General features: G+C 42.0%; 1 protein-coding gene across 1 annotated transcript in view; it reads left to right on the top strand.

The window, feature by feature from the left end:
• The window catches only part of IL2RA (interleukin 2 receptor subunit alpha), a 53,522-nt gene extending 41,906 nt beyond the window's left edge, over positions 1–11,616 (top strand). Inside the window, exons 3-8 of the mRNA XM_054590743.1 lie at positions 1,777–1,884; positions 3,994–4,188; positions 5,455–5,538; positions 5,922–5,993; positions 7,242–7,308; positions 11,592–11,616. Coding sequence (XP_054446718.1) covers positions 1,777–1,884; positions 3,994–4,188; positions 5,455–5,538; positions 5,922–5,993; positions 7,242–7,308; positions 11,592–11,616 — 551 coding nt within the window. The remainder of the gene's footprint in view (positions 1–1,776; positions 1,885–3,993; positions 4,189–5,454; positions 5,539–5,921; positions 5,994–7,241; positions 7,309–11,591) is intronic.
• Positions 11,617–20,773: the final 9,157 nt, after the last annotated feature.

The raw sequence follows: 20,773 nt of genomic DNA on the forward strand, positions 1-20,773 counted from the left end.
TTATGTCTTTTTTAACATACTTTTTTAAAAATAAAAAAGAATAGTGTGGATGAACCTATATAAAGAATACATATATTTAAAAAGATAACAATTCCAGTGGGCAATATCTACCTAAGGCTGTGTTAACTTGTTTGTGTTCTGATTTCCAAAGCTCACTCTTCATACTACCAATATCCTGATTGATAAAATATACTTACCCTAGTTCCACCTCCAGAAACACAGCAGTGTGAATTCTTAAAAACACCCCATGATCCTTCTTCTTCCTTCTCCTTTTCAATTACCACCTCTGCAAACCTAAGGAAAAAGCTCTAAGTACAAAAACAGGAGCAATGAAAGAGGCATTTCCTCCCCTGACAAGGGTGAAAAAGGAAATAGAAGCTCATGCTACTGAATTCTAGAGTCTTATCTACTACTGACATTTTTCACTCTGGGTCACATGGGGCTATTTGGAGCGGGAATATATAATCAAGCAGAAATATATTGTCAATCCAGGGCCTTCCCCAGACCACAGTCAGGAACTGGCATTCCAGGGCATGAGGAATATTCTCCAGAGGCCTCACATCCCCTCGCTAGAGTCAGAATAACAAGCCACAGGCAGGTCAGACTGGTATGTGTGTGTGGGTGAGGCCCCAAATCAGCACGAGGGAAGCGGAGAGGCAGAGGAAGTTGTTCACTTAGAATTTCTTTATGTCTGAATTTCAAAACATGGGTTGAGAGCTCATGGCCCTCATTGCCAGACGTGACTGTAATCGCTGGTCAACTAAGATTCCCAACCTCATGGTTACTGGGGAGGACAAGAAGAGATGGTGGAGCTACTTGCCTGGATATTGTAGGCAGATCACCTCTCTGGAATAGAATGAAAGGAAATGACCCACAAGATGCTTTCTAAACTGAAGTTGATGTGATACCATAATTTTGCCATTTAACTTTCTTCTTTGAATCCTGAAAGTTCTCTCATGAATCCAATTTCCCTACGAGGTCCTTTGTCCACTCTGTAGTATTAGAAAGTGGTGAATAGTGGTGGATTCATGTGTCCTTTTATTTCTCAATCCTGGAGATGGTGTTGGTGAGTTGCAGTGACCTTTATCCCACCCAAACCAGGAATGGATTGCAAAGTCTGGAGACTGCTGCTCTGTTGAAGTACCCCATAGTCTTTTTCCCCAGAAGATCCCCTCTCTAACCCTAAGTTAAAAATCCTGACTATCGGTGCCCTTACTCAACTCCTTTGCCAAACTCTTCACAATAGAGAGAAGAGTTTAGAGAGGTAGAAGACCTTTTTGTTACTTTAAGATTGCATCTCTCTAACTTTTAAATGAGCTGCTTTAGGGCTGTTGAGTCAGGTCACTCCTCAATGCCATCACACACACCCCCACGCACAACAATGGTAGGGTCGATGGCCAGAATGGGGTCCCTTTGTGGGAGATACACATATACAAAAAATTCCACCAGAAAATCTTTCAGTTCTTCCAGAAACATGCTGAAGGCCATTGTCATTACACCCACGAATACTGAAGGCCGGTGCTGTCCTGGGCTTGACATGAGCAAGGCCCACTGAGAGTGTCCCAAGGCCAGGGCTCATGTGCGGATCATCTTTGTGACCCCAGCACCTAGATATTTCCTGGCGCACCACAAGCACTAGAAAGACATTCTTTCTGAGTAAATAATACATGATTTTGCCATTTATAATGTTTTATAATGTATTATAATGCCATTTATAATGTTTACTATTATAAACCTTTGTGAAGTTATTTGATTCTTTCTATTTATATTCTCTAGCCTTCAGGAACACACAAAAACAAGCTACTGCTAAACCTGAAGAACGGGAGGAAGGAAAAACCACAGAAATGCAAAGCGAAATGCAGCCCACAGACCAAGTTAACCTAGGTAAGAGGTGAATCTGAACAACTGTTGTCTAGCTAAGTACTGGAGCCAACCTTTTTCTTGCAGGTATATGAAGTGCTCCCCAAAGGAAGAAAGTCTGTCCCACTATCCTCTCCTCTAAGGCTTTCATGTCAACAAGAACTATTGTATAGAATTTGCAGGCTGTTGGCTCAGCATTCGAAATCGCTCTCACAGTGGCCAACCCAGGCTCTGGGTTTCTTCCTGATAGGGGAGCTGGCTGAATATAATTCAGCTCAATTCTATTCCATTCAATTCAATAAGCAGGTGTTAGGACTAAATGTGCCAGGCACTGCCAAAAAAAGATACAAATATGACCAGATAACAGTCTCTGCTCTAAGGAAATACTTTGTTTTTCCCCTAAGTAGAAGATAATGAACTACCAGCAAAGCAATTTACTTCAAGATGTTTCTCACCATAGGATTGTAAAATGTACTGGGCCATTCTGCCGAGTCTTGAAACTGCAGACAAATACCTCCTAGCTAATGGGCAGTGGAGGAGTGAACACCATAACTACCCATTTTCTGCTGCATCTTTCCACAATCAAGCATGTTGGTTGAAGTCATAATGTCAGGAGGAAGTAGAGTCCATTAGGAAAGCCTGAGCTTTGGGGGAACCAGCTGACCTTATGAAACCAGGTGGTCCCATGCTTTTATAACCTTACAAAGAACTTTCTTACTGTATATAATCTCACTTGAACCTTATAACCCAGTGAGTCAGAGAGAGGTGGTATTACTTCAATTTACAGAAGAAATCGATATGTTGATAAGGGAAAAAGATTTGGCTAATTATTTTTCAAAAAACTATTAAAAAAAAACTAATCCAGAGGCATTGTTGAAACATGATGTTTTTATCCGTTTACCCCTCCAACTTTGTAATGGAATGATGTTTTAAAAACACATTCATTTGTTTTTCTCTACTCTCTCACATTACCCTCCACAATTACTGAAAGTTTTCTTAAAAGGTCAAAGTTTGTTTTCCTTTCTCAATAGATTACCAGCTGGTTCTGGCTAAGGGATATTTCACAGATTGTCTTCATTAGGATATTTTCATTTAAAATAAGCAAATCCAATTCATATAGATTCAGACATTTTGGTTTTCATTGGCTGTATAAGAAATTTTTTGCGCCTAAAATGTAACTTCAGTTATGATTTGCAAGGTGCTATACCCAGAGCAGACCCTCAGGACAGAAACACCAGGCTTCCTGCTGGGGCAGAGAGGTTATATAGAGTATTTGTTGAGGTTATATTGGGTAGTCACGCTGTAGAAAATCTGGAAGATCAGAGAATATGTGTAACTTCACGTGTCTGGGGATAGAGGGTACATGTGGTTCCATATGTTCAGATAAGGGGTGGGGTGGAGAATCCCGAGATTAAATTAGAGCAGGACATGATATCTGGGGTTAAAGGTCAGAGCTGGGTTTTGGTTGGTGAGTAGAAAGTTCCTGGGCATGGGGAATATTCAGAGGCCTTGATAGGGCTCAGGTAGGGCAAGCTTCAGGCATGGCTTGACCGGAGACCAGGCTCCAGTCCTCTGAGATTTTCTCAGCCCTACTCTCCTCCTGGCTTTGGTTTTATCCCCAGTCCTTCTACCATGATCCCAAGATGACTGTTAGCTGCAACCTGAGGGTGTAATTTCCTCAATCAGCAGTGGAGATCCAGGGAGGTCTTCACTTCTCAAGCCAAAATTGGCTTGAGCCTGCCTTTATCCCTCAGCAGAGACCTCCGTTCCCACTCCTGTCCACTTATGAAAACCCTCACTATGGTCTAAGTACTAATTCTTCTGTGTAGCAAACGTCTGTTCCTTAACTGTAATACTCAGCACATCCTGCCTTCATGTGTCTTTTTCACCCAATTGACTCACCTCACCTGCAGGAGTGACTGGATCTTTGTGCCTTCCCACAAGGTACTCAGCAAAGTTCTGGACACACAGACATTCTCAATATATATTGGTAAAATGGAATAAAATGAATGAACAAATGAATAAACAAACAAAAGAATCAGAACCAAGGTCCAGGCTCTAGGAAGGGAAACTTGGATTTACTCACAGTGCTCTCCCCAACTTGCCTTTGGAATTTTTTTCTCCCTCTTCCAGATTATTGCACAGAACCCCCATCATGGAAACATGAAGGTCCAGAGAGAATTTATCATTTTGTGGTGGGGCAGACCATTCACTATGAGTGTGTCCATGGATTCAGGGCCTTACAGAGAGGTCCTGCCAAGAGCACCTGCAAAATGATCTGTGGGGAGGCGAGGTGGACACAGCCCCAGCTCACGTGCATAAGAGAAAGTAAGAAGTTTCTAGTTACGGTGACACCTTCCTGAGTTCACTACTCTGCTTTTTCCATCAGGGCAACCAGGGTGGGATTCCTGACCCACTCCCTATATAACCTTGGGCAAGACACTTAATCTCCTTGGGTCTCTGTTTTTTCTCATTCTATAAAAAAGACTAGATAAACTCTAAGGTCTCTAACACTTAACATCTCCTGTACCCTGAGTGGGGATAAGTAACAGGGGACAGAAGAGGAGAAAAGTTCTTTTGAGTGTTCTAAAGCCCCCAGATCTCTCAAGGGGATAATCCTTCCCCTTTCCTAGCTGATTCTGAAATTTCACTTCTTCCTCTAAGCTACCAAGACTTCCTCTTGTTCAAAAGGGAAAGTCCAGCCTGCAACCCACACATTTCTAATTTACTGATATATAATGTAAATCCATTTTTTTGTACAGTGCTACACCGTTGCCCTGCAACTTCTTGTATCATTTCCACTGAGCTTTGATAGAAGTGCAAATGTGCAGGGAAAGGACTTGTTTAAGCACAAACATGCACACACACACACACACTCACATACACACACACTCATTCACGCATACATACAACTCACTTATATTAAGGTCTTCTGTCCTTTTTCATTCTGAAATCGTATTACAATTTCTACTATCAAAAGTCACTTACATTTAACTATGGGTTACTGGTTTCTTTGCTCACCACCATTTCCCATTTCCCATGTCTTCCTCTTGGATTCCTTGGGAATTCTGTGTTTCTTTCCCACAGCCTGTCTTCAGTGAGCCACACTGCTGGCGATGGCATGTCCCTGCTTTCCTTTGTAAAAGATGGCAAAGTGGGGCAATATCCTAGGTAACTAATAATACCCATTAGGAATGGGGTACCTGTCACAGAGAAAAGCTCTCCTTTTGTCCCTTTCTACTTTGTTTGATGGTTCAATGGTATTTGTATTATTATGACCTGTCTCCAAGTCACAGGTGGAAACCAGGGCTGAGTAAGAAGTCTGGAAAGAAAGTGTCTCTGAGTTCTATGGAAAACCAGGATCACAAATAGGATTTCCTCTTACTGGGTTCTACAGGGGCTACTTACCCACCTCCCTGTGACTCTGATATGGAGCCATGTGATGTGGTCCCCACAGATAGCATGCCCAGAACTGAGATTCACACCTTAGCTAGCGTGTCTGAAGTCCACTGGGGAGGGCAGGTGGGGTTGAATGTGAGGCTCCCCAGTACCCCCACCCTCAGTCCCATAAGCATCACTTACTCTCTCCTCCAGGTGACAAAACATCTCAAGCAAGCACGGTTACTCCTTCTGAGGATGAAGCTTCCTGTCCCTTAATAACAGCAGGTACTACTACAGGTATGGCTAGAGTTTGTTTCTGTGAAGATAAAAGCTTGGCCATTAAATCATAATGGGAGAAAGGGAAGACAGTTTGCCTGGAGCAGCCCCTCCAGCACATGGGTCAGAGCTGCCCCGTGGATGTTTAAAGACGATCAGCCATCTGCATCCAACTTCCCAACCTTCAAATGTTGGAAAACAAGTGCCAGAAAGGGGAGAAACCAGACTGAGGACGGTGTATCAAGGCAGAAGAACAAAATGCTTACACATCACCTCCCCTTGTCTTTTACCTCCCTTCCATCAGCCTCAGAGGTTCTAGCTCACAGAGAAGGTCTGAAACTCTCTAGCCTGTGCAGCCCGATAATTGCATAAACAGAGCATCTTTCCCTTTCTATTTTGCACAGATTTTGAAAAACATACAGAAGAGGCTACAACCATGAAGATGTTCATATTTACCACTGAGTATCAGATAGGAGGTGAGCAGGAGCTGCTTTTGTTCTTGACAAAAATGTACACTAGACAGAGACTGTGGGGCATGTTGCTTGGTGCGTAGATTGGTTAGTTGGTCAAAATGACCCCCTATTTACACTATATGTTTATAGGGGTAAAAGACTAATCCAGAAATTAACATAACTTAAAATCACAGTAATCAGTTACAGTAAGCTGCAAGCGAAGTCTCAAACCTGCCCCAATCAGTTCCTCCTGAATGGATTCTAAAGGACAAAATACCCTGTGTCTGTATGTGAGGGGGAGGCAAAGGAGGAGGGAGCCACCATAACAAGACAAAGGAAAAAAAATCCATAAACACCATAGTTGTTTCCTGGTGAGAAGGGCGGGGGGGGGGGGGGAACATGCTTTGCAGCAGGAAAAAATAAAATGAAAACAAGCTCAGAAACAAGATAGAACAGTGATCTCCAGGGGCAGGGGCTGGAGCTGGGACAGATAGGGAGATGGGGGTCAGAGGGCACAAATTTCCAGTGAGAAGACGAGTTCTGGGATGGAATGGTGATTATAGTTAACAACACTGTATTATAGTTACAACACTGTATTGTACATTTGAAAGGTAAGAGACTAGATCTTACCTGTTCTCACCACAAAAAAGAAATGGTAAACATGTGACAACATAGGTGTTAGCGAGTGCTTTGGTGGTGACCACATGGCAGTATGTAAGTGCATCAAACCAGCAAGCCGTACACCTTAAACCTACACAATGTGTATACCAATTATATCTCAATAAAGCCAGGGCGGGAAAGAAGGAAAACAGGCTTTGAGACACATCTAAGATAGATAGGTAGGTAGATACATACATAGATATAGGTGGCTCATTCCATTTGGGAAATATGAACAATTTCGAGAGATGCTAAAGTCTTTATCATTTATCTTTATGTTTCAATATCTCTTTTAACCATCACAGGCCCCACTCAGGGCCTCTTTAAACGGAGGCCTGGCCTCTGAATGAGAGTGCCCATCCGCCAGATCTCACCCAAAAGCCTTTGGAGGAATGGCACCATGCCCTGCTCCACCTACGCCACCCTACCCAGTCCTAGCCTAGTCCTTGAGCCCCATAAGAGATTGTCAGGGGAAGGGAGCTGAACTCTGGGAGGGGAAATCGGAACCTGCAGCGCTCATGTCTTCAGAAAATCCTTGCTCAGGGGGTATTTTCTGAACCTGTTCTGTGACCTGGCCCAGGGCACACCCTTGCTGAACTGCTTCTCTGTTAACAGTGGCCGGCTGTGCTCTCCTGCTGATCGGTATCCTCCTTCTGAGTGCGTTCATCTGGCAGCGGAGATGGTGAGTCCCATATTGAGGAAGCCTCTGGCCAAGCTCTCAGTGAAGCCAGAGTAGGAAATGCACCTGGGCAGAGATACCCATGCCCCTAGCCCACCCCATTGTTTTACTACCCACCAGGAGTTTGGGGAATAGTAGAGGGAGAACTGGCCAATGTATACACTCCCAAAGAGTCAATCAGGGACCTGGGAGAGCAAAGGAAACTAACATTTGTTGAGTACCTACTGTATACCATGCTCGATGCTTATCTAATAAGCATTATCACAACCTGTCTTCTCAGAAACATTCTCATGGCTACGTCTTAGGCAGATTAAGTAATGTAAAACAAGATTGAACAGCAGAGGCCCAGACTGCAATCTGAACCAAGAGCCCATGACCTTTCTGCCTCATCACTTGGCTAGAAGGAAAGTAGGTCCACCCTGAGCCCCTCTTCTTTTGTGCTCCCCATGCCATCTCCAGCGGATGCTCACACCAGAGTCCCCCTGACCGGAACATGACCCATGTGTGGACTTATTTGTACTAACTTGGATTCTCAATCCTGGCTACAGATTGGAAAAGTCAGGAGGTATTTTTTTTAACAGGAGCAAATACCAATGCTTGGATCCCAACCAGAATCTCTGGGGGCAGGCCTCAGACATTAGTACTTTCCTCTTTTCAACTGAGATAAAATTCATTATTTTAACCAATTTCAGGTGCATAACTCAGTGGTTTTTAGCAACTTTGTATACACACCACCACTATCTAATTACACATTAGAATAATTCCATCACCCTAAAAAACAAACCCAAAGCTCCCAATTCCCCATTTCCCCCATTCTCTGGCAACCACTGATACACTTTTCATCTCTGTGGATTTACCTGTTCTGGACATTTCATATAAATGGAATCGTACAATATACAACCTTTCATGACTAGATAAGTACTTTTAAAAATTTCCTCAGACGCATTAAATACATACGCATCCAATTTTAATAATTCTGCACTAAGCCAGTGGCTCTCAAACTTGAGTGGGCATCCGCATCCCCTGGTGGGCTTGTTCAAACAGACTGCAGGCCAGACCCCCAGGGTTTCTGATTCATCGGGTCTAGGATAGGGCCTGAAAATGTACATTTCTAACAAACTCCCACATCATCCTGATATTTCCCATACAGAACCAAACTTTGAGAACCACTGCATGAGACTAACGATGTTAAGAATCAAGAGAGTGAAGTCGTTTCTCTTTCAGACAAGGAGAGAGAGAGCCAGCTTCTTCCCCTCTTTAGAGAATAGACTACAGAGACCTAGCATGTCACGCTTTCGATGATCCAGGGAATCCCTACCCACACACCAGAGTGCCCTCTGGCCAACCCTAATATAAATTCCCCTGTAAGACCTTGAGAAGATATTTGTTAGATCTTCTCCTTTCTTCAGTGACAAGACCATACATCTCAAGGATCTTTTCACTCCAGCAGCTTAAAGACCAAAAGGTTTCAGACACAAAGGGATGAAACTATTTGGTAGTGGTAATGGTTTTGGAATTTATATTGTGAAATAAAGAGCAGCCTAAAATTGAGTTCCCACAAGCTCTTCCAGAATTACAGTCTTCCAAGAGACTCAAACTGATCCCTCTGTCAGAGACTAGTCCAAAGTCTTCCTAAAATTGAATTCCAGCTGATAGTGCCCTCTTATGGCCAAAGAGAATCCTACTATTTATTTATTTATTTATTTATTTATTTATTTATTTATTTAGAAATTAATAGGAGCTAGTGATGAATCAGAGCTGGCTTTCACTGGCTTCTGAGAGCTGAAGTTAAATTTTCAGGAATTTTTCAAACTGTTTTTAAGCATAGTCATTATGAAAAATTAAAGCACAGAGACTTATTAAATAAATTACATTAAATACAAAATTAAATACTCAAAAATAATCACATTTCTAATTATTTGTACTCTGTTTTACTGCTGTCTTTGTTCTCACAGTTATTTACATCTATTGCATCTGTATCAAGAAATACTATATAATGGCTTGCTACTGCACATCTCTTTACAACTCTGTATTCAGTCATGTCACATTGGTAGTTTGAAACTAGGTGATGTGGGAGTATTTACACCATAGAAATAGGTAAACTTTTTCAGAGAGCTGGTTGTTAAACATTTAGCCCCCAAGGGAGTTCTGGACAAGGTAGAAAGTGTCCAACTGGGCTAAATAAAAACTGGGGAAAGTAAGGGCTGTATTATTCAATACCAGCAGCTACTAGTCACGTGTGAATATTTAAGTTTAAATTTAGATAAATGAAATATAATTAAAAATTCAGTTCATTAGTTGCACTAGTCACATTTCAAGTATTCAAAAGCCACCTATGGCCACCTTATTAGACAACACAGATGCAAAATATTTCCGCCATCACACAAAGCTCTTATAGCACAGTGCTGGCTGGAAACTAAGAGTTTTCAATTCATGAAAATCACTTAGCATAGCTCATTGTTATTATTATTCCTTTTCTGATATAGTTAAAAAATTTTACAGGGTATCTCCTATATAAGTGTTGGTTAGAGGATACGAACTTCCAGTTAGTAAATGAATAGGTTCTTGGGATATAGTACACGGCATTGTGATTATAGTCAACAATACTGTGTTATATACTTCAAAGTTTCTAAGAGACTAGATCTTAAGTATTATCACCACAAAAAAATGATTATTATCTGACACCATGGAGGTGTGAGCTGATGCTATGGTGGTAATAATCATACTGTAATATATAAATGTATCAAATTAACATATTTATACCTTGAAGTCAAACAATATTATGTGTTAATTATATCTCAAAAAAACTATTACAAGAATATCTGAATTTCATTAGCCACTGTAACCCCAGTAAATTTAATAAAAATATACAGGAGTCAGCAAAAGTAGGTTAAATTACCAGACATCATTATGTAAAAGGTAAATCACAAGTAAGGATACAAAATAATAACAATAATAATAAGACAAATAATACAAATAAATAATACAATAATAAAAAATGAGTAATAATAGAAGAATAAACTGTGTATTGTATACTCACAACTGCAAACCTACCTTTGTTCACCCCTGTGTATATATATTTAAAAAACAAAAAGAATATCTAACATGTGCCAGACACTTGTCAGGGGCTCGAAGATAAATACAAAGGACCTCTCCTCTCAGGATCTACAGACTAGTAGAAGAGAGGTGGGGGGAAAAAATAGAAACTTTAAATATAATCTGTGAAAGCCTAAGATTTAGGTGTTTATAGGAGCAAAGAAAAAGGACACTTAACCCTACATGGGGGCGCCAAGAAGGCTTTTAGAGTTGAAGGTGCCTAAGATGACTGAAGCCAGATTTTAAAAGGCAGGAGATAGGTGCTGGACAGAAGACATGCAGGGAGACAGACAGTGGTGAGAAGGAGCATAATAATGTTTGGGAGAAGCCACACAGTTCTGAACACAAAGCGCATGGGGCAGAGGTGGCAGTGATGCTCTGGGGATAAACAGTGACCAAGTCATGGAAGATCAGGCCAGACTGAGTGGTGTAGACCCGATCCAGAGACCGGATCCAGAGGGGCAACAGAGAGCACCACAGAAGTTTTACTTATGGGACAAATTAGCATTGGCCCTTTGAAAGGTCTGGCTTCAATAGAGGCTGGATTTAAGGTGGGTAATAGTGGTGCCAGTTCGATTATGTCGTGATGGAGTAAATCCACACAGGAGATGATGACAGCCTGAACTAGGTCAGTGGGCGCAAGTTAAAAAGGAGAAAAAGAATAAAAAAATATATAAAGGAAGTCAAGATAGCTGACTGGAAGTGAGGGTTAAGGAGGCAGGGTGACTCAGGGATGAGTCCAGGTTTAGACCGGAGGACCCAGCGGTCACTACACACTGGGATGAAATGTACAGTGAGGATTTACAGTAGTATACCCCTTGGGGATTAACCCCCAAACAGAGCCCGTCCTGTAGTCCATTACCTGGGATCTGCTCAGCCTCCACACCTGTAACTGTCCAGTCCTGGAACTCACAGGGAAATGGAAGGGTTTTCTCAGGCTCTTTCTCAGATTGACTCACTCTGCCCAATGATTGAATTTTCACTCTGTAAGACCCATGGGGCAGTCTTGGTGGGGTGGAGAGGTCAGATGTCAGCATGTGCAAAGGTAATAATATCCTGGGGTGGAATTTAAAGTTTGCAGGTCAATATGGTCTTAGTTGAATGTTCTACCCACATCAGTTTAAGATGGAAGCACATTTTTCTTGGTGCAGTACTACTCTGATAACTAAGACTTAGTTTTATCACCACAGGAGGAAGAATAGAAGAACAATCTAGAAAGCCAGAGTAGTACAGCCCACAGCAAAGAACAGCCCACAGAAGTCATCAAGCACAAGCAAAATCAAAGAAGTTAAACACTCTCCCAAGCTGCATCTCCTGTCATCCCTGGGGTTTTGAAAAGCTCTGAAGACACATCACAGAATAGCTGACAACTGCAACCCCATCATGAAGCCAGCTCTGGAGTATCAATGAGCGAGCTCAACCTGCTTCTAAGTAGCAATTCCAAGATCATTGGAGGAACAGGGTGGAACAACCAGAACTCTCCCTCTTATTTTCATGTATATGTAAAGTGTGATAAGCAAGGAACTCTCTCCACAGTCTATGTAGTATAAAGAAAATGGCTTAATGTTAATTTTATCCCAACTTCCCAGTTTAGACATCCCAAGGAAAACCCCAGCCCTAATTAAAAAGACACACAAATTCTCTAGCACATGTAATAGGACCTTGTCCCTTGATCCACATAGATCCTCTCCCAGCCTCCAGTTGATTAGCCCATTCTCCTGGTCACATTCCTTAGTGAACACCCTCTAAGAACTCTGGGCAGGTAGCTTGACTGCATCCTTTTGTTCTTAGGTCAGTCCTCTAAACTAAGCCCCCCTCCACTGAACCTTCAATTTTGAATTTCAAAAGAACAGAGGCCATGGCGGAATTATGTTTTGGTAACACCAAAACAGAGCAATCAAGGCTTGGAATTACAGAGCTTCAATATTTGAAAGAATTTCAGTGGAGCTCATGTTGGGAAAAGAAGGATAAACTACTGTATTTTGCCATGTATAATGCACACTTTTTTGCCCAAATTTTTGAGGGAAAAATATGGATATGCATTATACATGGGTGGTACTAACTTCATATCCATATAAATGTTTTTTATTCTTTCATTTATGCTTATACATTAAAAGTATAACTCTAAAAATACTAATGATATACATATGCAAAATAATACCCTGGAATACCATAATCATTTTTATATATAAATAAAAAATTGAATTAAAAAATTAAAACAAAAGGTTTTTTCCCTGAAAGTTTGGGCCAAAAACATGGATGCGCTTTATACACAGCAAAATACTGTGGGTCCCAGGTAATGAATTATACCTATTAAAAAGCTTCAACTATTCATTACTAATAGGCTTATTTAAAAGTTAGTTTCTTTGGGGTTGCCATAAATGACACTGAATTTGTCCTGCAAGAATTTGATGTTTATAGACAGACACATGATGTGCAAATATGTACATTTCCAGATAAGCGTCATAGAGACACCAGTAAGAGATCAACACAGTCAACGTTTATGGAAAGAAGGAAAGAAAGAAGGAATTGAGGAGGGGAGAGGAAGGAAGATCATACTGACCAGATGTGACTATGAAAAAGGACATACCCGTTGTCCTCAAACTGTTAGCAAATCAGAGTCTCCTGGAGGCCTTGTTATAACACAGGTGGTTGCCCCAAACAGTGCGGCTCAGTTGGTTAGGCGTTGTCCCACGGTTTGAAAGGTTGCCAGGTCAATTCCCAGCCAGGGCACATGACTGGGTTGCGGGGTTTGGTTCCTGGTCAGGGTGCATAGGAGAGGCAACTGATTGATGTTTCTCTCTCACATTGATGTTTCTCGCCCCCTCTTTCTCCCTCCCTTCCCCTCTTTCTAAAAATAAATAAATAAGAATCTAAAAAAAACCGGAACAGATGGCTGGGCCCATCTCCAGAATTTCAGAATCAACAGGTCTGGACTGGGCCTGAATATTTACATTTCTAACAAATTCTAGGTGTAGCTGATGATTCTGGTCCAGGTACCACACTTTGAGAACAACTGAGTTATACCTCTCCATGTGCACTGATCCTCAATGCCTACTGGAAAAAATCAGCTTCAAGTGCTGAGATTTTAGTGAAATTTCTTATATAGCCTTTTACATAAGAGCTCAGTGCTAAAATTGGTTAACTTCAGATGTCCCAGTTGGACAAAAATCACATGACTAAGGCAATTAATGAAAAGTTTAAACCTATAGCCAGTTTTCATTTATGGAAGGGCAGGGAAGTGTTATAAAAAAATGGCCAGGTATCAGCAGGTCCATGTCCAGATTAAAGAACCATTTTCTGTCCTTTCTGTGACTCACCAAGTACCATCCAGATTCCATTGTCAATATTCTCCCCCACTTCCACCACCTGAAATTTGTGTTTTGAAGTTAAACTAAAGTTGAGAGGAATCTCAAAAAAATTTTTTTAATCTTATTTCTCTTACTTGAGTAAAGTTGAGTTGAATTTTCATTACTCATTTTTGGGGATAGAGGACTATGAGATCAAATTTTTTTTCATAAAAATTAAGATGCCTATTTACCTTTTTCACTCTCATTCTCTTACAAGTGTAAGGTAGAGTTTTCCAGAAGCTACATATGTGTTTGTATCATTACTCTGATGTTAACATTAATGAGTGTATTACTATTGTTTTTCATGGAATTAATAAACAATATTTTTAAAATTTCTTGATTTTAGTGTCTAAATATGGTATCACTAGATGTAACTAAATAAACAAAAGCTCTTTGGGATCCTCAATACTTTTAATAACATACAGAGGTCCTGAAAAATAGCTAACAAGCACATTATCATTAGTCATTTCAGAAATGCAAATCAAAAACACAATGAAATGACTTGAAGAAAAAGAAAGGAGGAGGAGGGGAAGAAGGAGAATAAGTAGGAAGAAGGACGGGAGGGAGGGAAGGACGGAGGAAGGAAGGAAAGGAAAGGAAAGGAAAGAAACAAAGGAAAGAAGGAAGGGAGGGAGGGAAGAATGTTGAGCAGGATATGGAGAAATAGGAACCTTCATACATTGCTCATTGCTGGTGGGAATGTAAATGATGTAGCCACTGTGGAAAACAGGTTGGCGGTTCCTCTAAAAGTTAAACACTGAATTACCACATGTTAGCATTTTTACTCCTAGGTATATACCCAAGAGAGATGAAGACTTATGTCCACACAGAAACTTGTACATGACTGTTTATAACAACATTATAGCCAAATACCAAGAGGTTAAACAACTCAAATTCCCATCAATGGATTCATGGCTAAGGATATTGTAGTATATCCATACACTGTAATATTATTCAGCCACAAAAAGGAATGAAATGCTGATACATGCTACAATGTAGATGAACCTCAAAAGCATTATGCTAAGTGAAAGAAGCCAGATGCAGAAGGTCATACATTGTATGATACTTTTTATATGGTATATCCAGAATAGGAAGCTCCATAGAGACAGAAAGTAAATTAGTGCTTATTGGGGACTGAAAAGAATGATTTTTTAATGGATATGCCTGTATTTCTTCAATGATAAACACAAAAATCTCACTAACGGACTGAAACCTAAGCCCTAGTTGTAGGACGTGGAACAGTTCCTTCCCCTACACCTTAGCATCACATCAATAGCATTTCATATGGCAATAGGGGAAGGCAGCCATAATAACTGCAGGTCTCACACCCTATTTATGAAGTCTCTAGGGAAACCCAGAGACAATAGGGGAGACAAAGGCAAAGACAACAGTGAAAGTTTTGTCTCTAACACCACAGTAACAGCAAAGAGTAAATACAGCCTAACTCCTAGCCAGATAAACATAAAGCCTCACATCAAAGACCTACTTACCTCAGTTCTTTTTACCTACTATAATATGTCCAGATTTCAACAAAAAATTACAAGGTACATTAAAAGGCAAAAACGCAGTTTGAAGAGACAAAACCAGCATCAGAAACAAACTCAGCTCTAACACAGATGTTGGAATTATCAGACTAGGGATTTAAAACACCTATGGGAAGTAAATCATTCTGACACATATTGCTATGTCCCCCTAAATTTATTCTCCCATTGGTTTTTTTAAAAAAAGGCCCAGTTTTCAGTGGAACACATCCAAGGCCACTTGCCAGCTAAGGATAATGCTTTCTAGCCTCCCTTGCAGCTAAGTCTAGTCATGTCACTAAGTTCTGACCTTTGAGACATGAGCAGAAGTAAGTGTGAAATTTTCAGGCTATGTCTTTGAAGAGAACAGATATGCCATTCCCCTTGTTTGTCTGTCCCACTGGCTGGCAAGTGATCTTAGTGGTGGGAGTTAGAACTACTGATGGGATAGAAAATGCATGGTAAGTTTGACTGGTAAACAAAACCAAAGGAGCCTGTATGTCTGACACCATGAAGGTGATACCAAGACTGCTTACATTTGTACTGTACCTGAGACAGACATACACTCCTATTTAGGCCACTGTGGTTTTTGCTCTTCTTAGAGTAACTATACCAGAAACCTGTAACAATTATCCATCTAGAGAAATCAAGATAGCAGGGGGTTTGAATGGAAGGCATACTGACCCCCTCCCAGGAAATTCTGGAATTAAAACTAAATTGTGGAGAAATCACCTGGAAAAAACAACTGAACAATAGCGAGAGATGAGCCTAACTTCAGACAGACAAAATAATCAGCTTTAGGACAACCTAACCGGTAAGAAGTGTGGTAGACACTCAAGAAGGTGGGTGAGGCACACACAAGCAGCAGCACCAGAAGGATATTAAAACAGAGTAATCACCTGGAAAACAATGGAACAATAGTGGGAGAGGAGCCTTGGAGCCGCGGACAGCAGATTCGACTCTCACACATCCCAACGGGTGAGAAGTGCAGTGGAGGCGCGAGAGGGTGGGCTGGGTGCCCACGGGCACTAGCACCAGAGGGACATTGAAATGGCCAGTTAGCTTCCCCCAAGAAGAACAGGGTCTGAATCATAAACAGGGACCCCTAAACTACAGCAGCTAAAACCAAGAAAATACAGACAAAACGCAACCCCGGAAAGCTTAGGGGCGCTCTCTGCCAGAGACAGGTGGCTGGGGATGCAAAGAGACATTTAAAGGGCCAACGCAAAAGTTGCACTGGCAGCCACCCTCCTTGATCGCTGGGTCAAGGAGGGGCAGCAGGGTGGGCTGGTGCCTGGGAAATGACTGGTGAGGAAAACTTTGAGAAGAGAACTGACACGGCGGCCGGTGGAGCCGGGTGATGGCATGCCTTCCACTCTGCAGCTACCATCTCGCTCAGGCATAAGGGAATCAATTAACCTGCCTTTTGTGCGCTCCGCACACAGCTTGTACGTGTGTGAGCTCGGGGGCTGAGTGCAGACTGGCTGGGAGAGCCTTGAGGAGAGACTGGAGACGGAGGTGTTGGGGAGAGAACGGGAGGAGGAACCGGGGAGTCCCGACTCCCTCCCCGTTCTGTAGTCTCCATTGTGGGCTGGAGAGTCGTGACCCCAAAGCGGCAGAAGCAGGGCGCGCATGAACCAGACTGCCCCTGATTGAAACGCAGTCCGCACAGGGGGTGGATCCTTGGAGGAGGGACCGGGGAGTCCCGACTCCTTCTCCTTGCCATAGTCTCCATTGTGTGGGAAGAGGCCACACCCCCAAAGAGCCAAAAGCTGAAAAACACACATAGACACCCCAAAAACACCCTGTGCAGGAGCGTGCACTTGCGTCGAGTGACCGTGGAGGGCTGGCGAGCATGTGTGTGACCCGCGTGGACTGGCGAACACTTGCACCGGCCGGCAAGGCCTCCCAAAGATTGGCACCGATAGGGCCTGCGAGGGAGTGCACAGAGCAGCAAGGGCAGGCGTAAAGTGACCCGCCCGCCCGCGATTGCGGAGCAGCCCACAAAATTAGTAGCTCCCGGCCGAAGGGGTCACAGAGCTGCCCAGAGTCCCTGGAGGAGAGACCGGAGACAGGATTAACTGGAGAGTCCTGGAGCTGACTCCCTCCCATTTCCGTAGTCCCCATTTGGCGAGGGCAAGCAACACAGCCAAAGAGCCAAAAGCAGGGAAAATACACAATAGAAGACCCTAAACTTACCAGTGCCAGGGAGCTCGCTGGCCAGGGGGCCCATATGAGGATGCAAGGTCGTGAATAAGCCCCCTGGTCTGGGGAAGCACATGCCAGCCCAGGCAGGCGAGGGATCCTGCCGCGCCGGGAGCGTGCTCAAGGAGCCGGTGTCAGAGTGCAGAGCGATCCCAAAAAATAGCCCTGACCAAAGGGGTCACAGAGCTGCCCCAAGCAGGAGTCAGACATAGACAGTAGACTCCTGGAAGGCTCAAACAAACAACCCAAGGTCATATAGGGTCAACAACTGACATCATCAGAGGCAGGCCCAGAAAGAAAAGTAAAGGACAAAAATACTCAACAGACTCTCACAAAAATGGGAAGAAAAAGAAGTTCCCCCCAAATGAGTGGAAAAGGGGACTCCCCACAGAGAGAGCTAAATGAAATAGAGGCAAGGGAACTAGCAGATACTGAATTCAAAACAATGGTTCTAAGGAAGCTCAATGAGCTCAGCCAGCTCAAAGAGAACTATGAGAAACTGCAGAGAAACTGTCAGGATCTTACAGCAAACTATATCAGCCTGGAAAAGGACATAGAAACTATCAAGAAGACACAAGAGGATATGAAGAATACCATTTCTGAATTGAAGAACACAGTAGAAGGAATCCAAAGCAGGCTGGATGAAGCCGAGGATCGAATCAGTGAGATGGAGGATAAGGTAGAAAGAAGCTCCCAGAAAGAACAAGAAATGGAAAAAAGACTAAAAAAGAATGAAGAGGCGTTTAGGGAAATGCAGGACAACCTGAAATGCAATAATATCCGTATAATAGGGATACCAGAAGGAGAAGAAGAGGAGCAAGGGATAGAAAACCTCCTCGAAAAAAAAATGATGGAAAATTTCCCCAATTTGAGGAGAGAAAGGCTCTCATGGATCCAGGAGGCACATGGGACCCCATTCAAGAGGGACTCAAAGAGGTCCACTCCAAGACACATCATCATTAAAATGGCAAGTGTCAAAGACAAAGAGAGAATCCTCAAGGCAGCAAGGGAGAAGGAGAAAGTAACATACAAGGGGGCCCCGATACGCCTAGGAGCTGACTTCTCAACAGACACACTACAAGCCAGAAGGGAATGGCAACAAATATTCCAAGTCATGAAAAACAAGGGCCTACAGCCAAGGCTGCTCTACCCAGCTAGGCTCTCCATTAAAATAGAAGGGGAAATATGGAGTTTCCCAGACAAGAGAAGGCTAAAAGAATACATCTCCAGCAAACCAGCACTCCAAGATATGCTAAGGGGACTGGTTTAAGCAGATGAAGGAAAAGAATGAGAGAGAGAGGAACATAGGTGCAAAGAGAAAAGATGGCTAAGTTTCTATCAGTAATATCTCTCAATGTGAATGGACTAAATGCCCCAATCAAAAGACACAGGGTAGCTGAATGGATAAGAAAACATGACCCACACATATGCTGCCTACAAGAGACCCACCTCAGAGAAAGAAATCTACACAGATTGAAAGTAAAGGATGGAAAAAAATATTTCAAGCAAATGGGCATGAGAAAAAGGCTGGGGTTGCCATACTTGTATCAGACAAAGTAGATTTCAAAACAAAGGCCATAAAAAGAGACCCAGAGGGGCACTTTATAATACTTAAAGGAAGAATCTATCAAGAAGACATCAACATTGTAAACTTATATGCTCCCAATATTGGAGCCCCCAAGTTTATAAGGAAATTGTTGGATGACTTCAAAAAAGATATAGACAGCAACACACTGATAGTAGGGGATTTCAACACCCCACTGTCAAAAATGGACAGATCTTGCAAACAAAACATTAATAAACATATTGTGGCACTGAATGACACACTGAATCAAAGAGACTTAACAGACATATATAGAACTGTACATTCCAAAGAAGAAAAATACACATTCTTTTCAAATGCTCATGGCAGTTTTTCAAAGATAGACCACATGATAGGACACAAAGCAAGCCTCAGCAAATTCAGGAAAACTAAAATAATATCAAACTTTTTCTCGAACCACAACGGATTGAAACTGGAAATCAACCTCAAAGAGAAACTTAAAAAACTTGCAAACTCATGGAGACTGAACAGTACACTATTAAACAATGAATGGGTCAATAATGAGATAAGAGAAGAAATCAAAAAATTTCTGGAAACAAATGAAAATGAACAGACAACAGTCCAAAACCTATGGGACACAGCAAAGGCGGTCCTGAGAGGGAAGTTCATAGCAATACAGGCTTACCTAAAAAAGATAGAAACATTTCAAATAAAAGACCTAACACTACAACTTCAAGAACTGGAGAAACAACAACAAATAAATCCCAGAGCAAGTAGAAGGAAGGAAATAGTCAAGATTTGAGCAGAACTGAATGACATAGAGACAAAAAGAACAATTCAGAGCATCAACCAATCCAGAAGCTGGTTCTTTGAAAAGATCAATAAAATTGACAAGCCTTTAAGCAGACTCATCAAGAAAAAAAGGGAGAGGATCCAAATTAATAATATCAGAAATGAAAGAGGAGACATAACAACTGATACCACAGAAATACAAAGGATCGTCAGAAACTACTATGAACACTTATATGCCAAGAAATTTGAAAATCTTGATGAAATTGACAAATTTTTAGAAAAGTATAATCTTCCAACACTGAAGGAGGAAGAAACAGAAAGCTTGAACAGACCGATAACAGCTGGGGAAATTGAAGCAGTCATCAAGAAACTCCCGGCACACAAAAGCCCAGGGCTGGACGGTTTCACAGGAGAATTTTACAAAACATTTAAGGAAGAGCTAACCCCTGTCCTTCTCAGACTATTCCACAAAATCCAAGAGGAGGGAAGACTCCCAGACTCTTTCTATGAGGCCAGCATCACCCTGATCCCAAAACCAGATAAGGACCCTACAAAGAAAGAAAACTACAGGCCCATTTCGCTGATGAACATAGACGCTAAAATCCTCAACAAAATATTGGCAAACCGCATCCAGCAATACATTAAAAAGATTATCCACCACGATCAAGTGGGATTCATCCCAGGGATGCAGGGATGGTTCAATATACGCAAATCAGTAAACGTGATACAGCACATCAATAAAAGAAAAGACAAAAACCACATGATCATCTCGATAGATGCAGAAAAAGCATTCGCTAAGGTACAGCACCCATTTATGATCAAAACACTCAGCAAAATGGGAATAAATGGGGCATTCCTCAACATAAGAAAGGCCATATATGAAAAACCTACAGCCAATATCATACTCAACGGGCAAAAACTGAAAGCTTTCCCACTAAGATTGGGAACACCAAGGATGTCCG

The sequence above is a fragment of the Pteronotus mesoamericanus genome, unplaced genomic scaffold, assembly GCF_021234165.1.
Source record: "Pteronotus mesoamericanus isolate MK-2021 breed Mesoamerican mustached bat unplaced genomic scaffold, CSHL_Meso_final contig_130, whole genome shotgun sequence".
Taxonomy (NCBI): domain Eukaryota; kingdom Metazoa; phylum Chordata; class Mammalia; order Chiroptera; family Mormoopidae; genus Pteronotus; species Pteronotus mesoamericanus.